Source organism: Vollenhovia emeryi, unplaced genomic scaffold (genome assembly GCF_000949405.1).
Source record: "Vollenhovia emeryi isolate VEMERY1.0 unplaced genomic scaffold, V.emery_V1.0 DF939245.1, whole genome shotgun sequence".
NCBI classification, from domain to species: Eukaryota; Metazoa; Arthropoda; class Insecta; order Hymenoptera; family Formicidae; genus Vollenhovia; species Vollenhovia emeryi.
In genome coordinates, this window is record NW_011967121.1 from 138645 (window position 1) to 147577 (window position 8933).

General features: G+C 35.3%; 1 protein-coding gene across 1 annotated transcript; it reads left to right on the top strand.

The window, feature by feature from the left end:
- On the top strand, positions 1 to 7397 carry LOC105560019. The gene is made up of 8 exons (XM_012008744.1): positions 1 to 683; positions 848 to 955; positions 1535 to 1680; positions 2831 to 2993; positions 3540 to 3696; positions 5044 to 5196; positions 5791 to 6223; positions 6705 to 7397. Exons 1-8 carry the CDS (start codon positions 464 to 466, stop codon positions 6954 to 6956), a joined length of 1632 nt encoding a protein of 543 aa, XP_011864134.1. The 5' UTR covers positions 1 to 463; the 3' UTR covers positions 6957 to 7397.
- The last annotated feature ends 1536 nt before the right edge of the window (positions 7398 to 8933 follow it).

The window sequence follows — 8933 nt, forward strand, 5'->3', positions numbered from 1 at the left end:
GGGTCTGCGCTTGGAGCGAATAATTCAGTAAAATCTATCGCAAGAAACGTTACACCGTGACACGTTTTAAAAGAGTTACGCATTGTGATTTAGTTTGTTCCGCATAAACTGCACCCTCCTTCCCCTTCTTCCACGTGTAACATAATTGTGTTTGTAACTACACAAATTTGCAAGGAATTCCTCATATCTTGGACATTCATTTAGAAACAAAAAAGTGGTCGTGATCGGAATGGCAATTGTTTGTTAACTAGAATCGTATTCATTGACTTGATGAAAAAGTTTTGTAATTACTTCAGCGAATCATGCGACGCGCGATAGAAAACTGCATTTATTCATTTAACAGTGTCATTATTGGCGCTGGCACATACATTTTCCTGTGGTAGAAAATCGTCCACGCTCTTAAATTTTAAAAAGCTCGGGCCAATCGATTCAATCGGTATTGATCTGTTTACTCGAAACACACATGGGAGTTTCACGAACCTGGTACGTAATCCTCGTGGTGATCGCCGCGTGCACCTGCGGTGCACGCACGGAATGCGGCGAAACTGTGCAAATTTCATTTCTAACAAGCGTGCACGATGATCCGTCGTGTACGAAGTTATCGGCGAAGGGTGTTACGCTCTACGAAGCGGCCAAGCTTCTCGCAGAGATTCAGAACAACAAAACTGACGGATTCAAAATCGGTAAATCAAAAGTCTGGCGAAATCGAACAGTCGATTTCGACCGAACATTCCGAATACCTGAATATTTTAAAAAAAACGTCGAACAATTATTCGACAATAATATCAGGACAGAACGTAGTAATTAAAAAAAAACATTGAATCGTGACACGAAAAATTGTTTATAGAAATTACCGTTTTGGACACGTGTGGGAGTATAACGGGTGCTCTGAAAGCGGTGATGAAGGCTTTAGTGTGGGCAGATATCAGCTGTTTGCATCCACCTCATTATCTCGGTAGGATCAATATCTCAACGCATTGTGCGAGCGAAACTTTGACACTGATTTGCAAGATTAATAAGAATTCTTTTTCGTAAACGCGAACATAGCGCGCACAAAGCTACTATACAGGGTGTTGTGTAATACCCGCCTCACCTCTTATTTAATTGCGGATAGAGCGGACTAGACCGAGTCGAAAAGTCCTCTGCCATTTTGCAATTTTCGAAATAGTTTACGAGTTATTAATTATTAAAAATCGCAGGCTTAGCCCGGCCTACCGCCCAATTATTATACGTAACTGTTGCCGTGTGTCATAAACAACTCCCCCGTGCGCCTAGCAACGCCAATCGCGGGACGGCCGGATCACGCCGCGCGCTTGGATTGGGCGGTAGGCCGGGCTAAGACAGCGACTTTTAATAATTAATAACTCGTTAACCATTGCGAAAATTGCAAAATGCTACGGGACTTTTCAACTCAGTCTAATCCGCTCTATCCGTAAATAAGTGGTGAGGCGGGTATCACAGAACACCCCTGTATATTTACAAATAAAAAGGGTGTACTTTCGGTAATCCAGTCGATTTATTTCTAATTATATAGGAATTATCGGACCGGATACCCTAACCAACGTCGAGGCGGTACACAAAGTGACTTCGATATTGAAAGTACCGCACATTGTCAAGAAAGCGTCGATTTCTCCGTATTTGCACTCTTTAACCGAGGAATCAAACTCCTACTTAGTGCAGGTACTTGTCGTTAATTAATTACCTATAAATAAAGCTGGTATTCTCGAGTCTATTACTTATCGAGATCCTTGAGGCTGTACTCTACAAACCGAAGATGATTACCGAAGAATCATTACTTCGATTAAAATAGCTAACTGCGGCGCTGAGCTCATCATAATGTTTGCATAATGCAATAATAATGCAGTTCGTTATGCTGACGCAAGCATTTGAAAGTGTTAGGAAATAATATTGTAATAATATTCGATATTGCACCAGTTTAAGTAGACGTATTAATTATACTATTGCATTTAATCATAATGCACGCTTTATCTCCTCAGTCGATTTATTCTTTAGCTGTATTTAAAATTGTAATATAAGACAATTTAAATGTGTATAATTTTCTAGAGACATTGAAAATACGGTACACGCACAGATCCATATCTATTTAAATATACGTGCTCAAATTTTAACGACAATAGCAATTTTCCTTCATATTCTTTAAGTTGTATCGTTCGATATAAAAACTTATACAATGCAGATCGAATCGTGATATTGTTTCTTAATTCGATTATGGAATATGCTAATTGCAGAAAATAATCTCAGCATTTATTTAGAAATGGCTACTTACTTTTATTACCGACGCAGAATTTACGCAAACGTTTTTGCTTTAGATGCATAGGAAATGACTCACTGTGCATTTACTTTGATACTAAGTTTATATTCTTATATCCGTTGTTTTCTATCAGTAATATTTTTTGTATAAGTTTCGTAACCAACATATTTTCACGACGCGTCCATGTTTTTATGTAATATAGTAATAGAAATGTGGTAAAAAATGTCCATCAAAAAAGGCACTTTTTCATCATATTTAAATTAATTTTCTACAAAAATTAATCTAGAAAAATAAAAACTTTCTCATATTTGTGGTAATATCAAAAGAGATTGTATTTTTATTTTACTTTATAAGCTTGGCTGTGGATTATGTTAGGAAAAAAGTTAGTTTTCTTTCAAAACGTGATTGTTATTGCAATTTCCATAAAGAAATGTATTCAATATTGTTCATATTGTATTTTCCAATAAATAAAGATAAAATTGAAATTTTTCCATACCACACGCTTCATAGTAATAAACGACTGATTACAAGCTTTTATTGTTGTTATCTCTTTTGTAGGGAATCTTGAAAATGATAGAAATCTTGAAATGGAAATCCTTCACATTAGTAGCTAACGTTAATGATGAAAACGATGACGACGTACAAAATATTGCAAAGAAGTTAACGATAAGTGCCATAGCGAACAACTTATGTGTTATAATTCACGATAACGATGAAGAAGGTACGCAATCAGATTCTTATTTTCCTTGTATGAGAAATTTCACGTTTAGCGTATTTTTGCTCAATAACATGAAATAAATTAAAAACGACAGTTTTATAAATGAAATGTCAAGTCTATAATCATTTTAAAATTGTCTAAAATGTCACGAGATTAAAATGTGTCATGCCTAGGTATGACATAATGTTGTCTTAATGACGTAATTTTAAAAGTTCTAGATACCGTAAATTGGTTAGATACTATAAATTTTTTAAGTTTACGGTACATAGTCTATACATATACATTTTTCTTAATTATAAAATTAAAACGACATTAAATTTTCCATAATTTTTAAAATTATTAAACTTCTAGTTAATTCCATATTTTAGCAACCAACCTTCATAACGAAGTTTTATTACAGTAAAGTATGTTTAAAATTGTTTGAAAAATAAACTTTCATTAATATTTTAATTTATTCTCAAGTCCGTATGTTTGTTATAATTTTTTAAATAGAAAAATTCACATAATTTAGATACTATTTTTGCATTTAATATATTTTATTTGTTATAGATTATACGTCACATATTGTACACATTGGGAGACCAGAAGAGAAGTTCTTTAACGGGCCTAAAAATGCAACCATACTAATTGTCAGCGAGGAAAATTTGAAAGATTATTTAAAGCGTATAAATTCAACTAACACCATACTACTTTTAGAAGATTCCAGGTAACTTCAAAATATTTTCATAAAATTTATATTTAGATTTAACAACTTTGTTTGTTCAATTTTTTTCAATGTCTTTTTCGATAAAAACTTTTTGTTGTAACAAGTTTCACATAGAATATCTACTGACAACTCAAAGTTATTACGCAATTATGGAGAATGAAAATCTTTTCGATCTACTTAATTCGTATTTATTCATTTTTCTTTTAACGATCGTAATCTTCGTAATAAATAGCTCGAAGTATCGTGCATAACGTAAAGGCGATGATGCATCTCGCTACCGCCTTATTATTAATCACAAACCGTTCGGTAAAGTTACGTGCACCATGAATTATTGATCGTGATTACATAGAAGCGGAGTAATCGAGCGTGGAAGGTTATCTTCAGTGAATTACAATGGATTTTAACGAGTCTGAAGCATCTTGTTACTCGTAATTGATGAAAATCAGGCTTTTTTTTCCCTCCAGCAACACTCAACGCAGCGTAATATTTCATTGTTAGCAGAAGTGCCGCGGAATTCTCTCATTAAAAAATGCGCATGTGTACTTCGCTATTGTTGCCGACTTCACTATCACTTCAACCGTCAGTAACATTTAACTACATTTGCGTGATAAAATAAATTTTACACCGACCGCGTGTGTCGTGCCGACTGCGCGACTAAAGTGCCGCGTATAAATACACGTCTGAAATCGCGATTTCTATAACTTCCGTCGAATGTGTCGGTCTCAATCGAGGTTAAGGATCCTAGATAAATCGCGGTGAATTGCCGATACCCTTGCTTTTTTTCCCAGCACTACAACGTTTCTCTCTCGTGAATAACCGCCGCGCCGAGGCCATCCTTAAATCGACGCAGAAAAATCTCGTTCTCTATGAATTTGCCGCGTACAGTCCGTTTTGCAGGAAAAGAATATTACAAGTATAAAAATGTGTGTCATCTGGCAAAATTAGTAATTAAAACTTATTCTCATTCAAATAAGGCTCGTTCGCGTTATTTAAATTAACCTTATTTCCTATTAACTATTATATATTTTTCTACGTCTACTTGCAACGATGTTTGTGGAATTTTTCATTAAAAGAGTGTTTCAGAGAATGTCGATTAAAACTTGTGAATATTTTTTAAATTTAATAAACATTATATTAAACACAGGCTTTCATTTCTTTGCAAGTATTTCAGTGTTTTTGTAATTTTTTCACCATTCCTTTCAGAACGAAAGAGTCGGGAAATTAAAACTGTGCATAAAACTCACGATTCTATTGTAGAACCTCGCTGCAACAACCTACGTCATTTTAATTTTCAAATATAACACAAATACCTGTTCCATATCTTTTTCTATATTCTTTATTCCTTAGAAACGTAATTAATGGTCTCGAGTGGAGAGTCAAGAGTTCGCAATGGTGGGAGCCCGATAACAGTTTTGGAAAATACGACGCTAAAGAATTGAAGCGCGTCAGATGGCTAGAAAGCGCTATAGAAATTTACGTGAAAGCTTTAAAACTGCTATGGTAAGTATTAAAAAATTTCTATTGATCGACGGTTATTATAAAAATTGATTAACAGCTTTTGCTAGTCAAGAGTAACTGATCAAACCACCAGTTCAAGTATACAATAGTTGTAATTAAGTGTATGATTGAATCATCGCAAATCAGTTAATTCTGTATAGTTAGACAATAATCTGTGAAATATGAAAACAGACTCAAGCCAAAACGTCCCGTGCAATTATGTTAATAATCATTAAAATTTAAAGTGAAACAAAGTTGAAATGAACTTATTACTATTGGCCACGCCTTTAGACATTTTATTTTTAATTATATATTTATTTTAGTTGATCAAATTTATCAATTTTTACTACTAACTAATTGTAAGTTAACAGATTAGTAAAAAATAAATAATTGCAAGTTATTCTTTGTAAATTGAGGAAAAATCGAACTCTTTAAAGAGAGCTATTTAATTATCAATTAAACATTAATAAAATTGATTGGCACCAATAAAAGCGTCCCTTAATCACGTAATAGATGTATCGCAAATTTTTACTGTTTAATACTGATATTAAATATACCGGATTATCGCGCAAGATTAAATCATTGATTACATTGCAGTAAAAGCAAAAAGTGTAAAAATCAAATAAACCCTCTGGACTGGGATCATATGGTGTCAAACGTATTAGTGACGCACAATGCGGAATCGGAAGCGGCACCGAAATTCCTCGACCTGTCTATGAAAAAGAAGACCGGCAATCTAGAACGGCTGGGTGGCATAATAGTTCGCCAGAACAGAACGCAAGTTTATTGGGGTGAGAGTAAAGCGGACGAGAAAGAAGAGGACGTCGCGGAGGAAACGGAGAAAAGTCGCGGAGCGCGAAAAGGCAACGACAACGTGTCGTACATGTTTCGAGAACTTCTGAAAGGAGAGAACGAGTCGCGGTCGGGATGCGCCACAGCCGTCAAAGAGATTAAGATGTTGAACGAGAAGAACAGCGACGCGACACAAATTCTAATCTCGGGAATGGACGACAACGAGTGGTGGACAATGGTACGCTGTCTTTCGATATATTGTTTTAAATAACTTTCGAGTTCGATTTAAAAAATTAACTGTTTAAAACTTCACATACTAACATTATAAATCGTTGCTTTTGTGACAGACCATATAATTTTTCTACGTCATATTTTCGACATAATTTTCTACATATATTTAGAGAAATTTTCTGATTTTGGTCAGCGGTTTACCCCTCGGGGAAAGGCTAAGATTTCGAAGAAACGAACACTGAGGAAATTTTTCATCGGATAAACCGATTAAATAGTGCGTACGGTGGTTAATTTTTCCGATTAAATTACGGATACATTCGACAAAAATTTATCGGATGAAGCGCAGTTACCGATAAAATTTGATGGAAAAACCGATCACATTTTTCATCGGATGTACAATTTAATCGGACATATCTTTGTTTATCCGATTAAATTTAATCGGGCATTTCTCTCAGTGTAACATAAGTAAACTAGTTTTCGCGTTACAGGTGTGCACGGTAAGCGGCGTGGGCCTCGGGATGTTTCTGGTGGGAATTCTTGCCGTTTACATTATCTACACGAACATACGGGGGCCGAGATGCGTAAAGAATAAAAGTCATTTAGACAGAGACACCAGCCTAAGGAGGATGGGCAGCGACAGGGAACTACCCGCGACTATAACCACCCGTAATCAGCGAGCATTGCATACGCCGCAAAGAAGGGGCAGCGACAGAAGTACTGTATCTGAGAAAAGCGTTTAGGCGTTTAAAAACGCGAACGTGCGCTGAAAATAATGGGTCGCGCGAATAGCGAGTAAAGCGAGCGCTTCTAGCGAGGATAGAAATTTGCTTTGAAATAATAGAACGTGTGCAAGAGCACATTCGTTTTCTTGTTTCTCTGTGAACGTGTTTTCTAGTCATTATAAAATATATCGATAATCTGTTATAATAAATTGAACATTGTTATAATAAAATATAATATAATATGTTATAATAAAATATTCTTTATAATATGTACACAGACCTCAGTTAGCATTTGAATTTATTATCATTTATTTCGTGGACTCGATATAACGTGAATTCCCTGTAATTATTATCACTTTATATAACAATAAATCTAACTCCACGGCACTTTTCAAAATCACAATGCAATATTTGATTCCGACAATGTACTAACAAGCTGAACAATCTAGCCATAAATGCATAAAAATGCCAGTATTACATTCTGCATCTTTATTTTCTGAGCTTTTGCGGATTTTATAAAGTCGTAAAAAAAAATGACCGCGTTTTCAGCGAGTTTAGTGAGGGATACCGATCTGGCTCAGCGATTTGACCAGATCAAAGCCTTCCCGGCAAATGGTATACAGGTTGGTATCCGATACAGAGAAGAACGAGCTTCAAAGTAAAAAGTGAACTCAATATGCTCGGCTCCAACGTCAGGTTTCGCGAGATTGATCCGAGAAGAAAAGTTAAACGATCAATCGAACGCCAGCAGTTCCGCTACGGGAACAAAAAACAAATCTCGCTTCTTCAGACCCCCCGGCAGTGGTGATTTTAGCAGCAACAGTTATCACACTTTTATCACGTCGTTGCACGATGTCGCGCGGTAGTTGTTATGCGTTTATCAAATATATTTTTTCGCGATAACTCACGGTCGCTATTCGTCATTAAGTCTGTGTCGGACTACGAGTTGAGATTGAAATTAGATTGAACTTCGACCAATCAAAGTAAAATTCACTAACCTAGAGATTGGTAAACTTTACTTCGGTCAAACTTCAATCTATGGTAATCTCAATCCCAATCCGTAGTCTGATACGGGCTTTAGAAAGAGAAAAAATTGACGGCGCAAAATTGTATGCGTAAAGTGATTCGCGATCGAGCGTCTTAGCACAATCTTTTTCACAATCTTCGTTCGCAAACTTGTAATTATATGTACACGTGTAAAAAAAACTGTCTAGACAATTTCTTTCTTCCTTCTCGAAACCACCTAACGCTACGTGACGCACGTAATTTTATGAATGAACGACTCATACGATTACTTTTCCTGTTGGAAATAAAAATTCTACGAAATTCTACAAAACTATAAAATATAACTACCAGAAACTAAGAAATTCTACGTACATTTAAAAAGTGTTATAAAAATCAACATGAAAGTGCTGAATATGATTATAGACTAATCATGTAAAATTGAAATTATTGTATCAAATATACTTTATATTTTATATTTTAAAAAATAGGGATTTATTAAAATAATTATATAGAATGCTGAAAAAGTCTTCCTTTTAAATATATAAACTGACAAAATTTTATACGTAAAGAGAATATTAAAGTAACGTTTTCCCCGTGGCGATCGTGGCGCAGAGGATTGTGCGCTGGTCTGCTAATCCGAAGACCTGGGTTCAAAACCAAACAAAACATTGTTGGTTTTTCGTTCGCCACATAGCGAAGTGAATATAGAGAGAGGTGTTAAACAAAACGATAAAACTCGTATAAAAGAAATCACCTCTTTCTTTCCAGATAATCGAGTTGACCAGATAAAAGCGCACCGAGACAAATGGCTGCATTGAAATCGTACCAGTCTTCTTCCATTAGACGTTTGAACGCATCGAGAACATCCGCATCGTTTGCCGTAATACAGGCGTCAAATAAATTGGGTAGTTGGGCTCATTTGTATACATGAATATTCCCTCACTTCAATATTTAATTTAGTACGTATCCCGTACTGAATTGAATATTGAA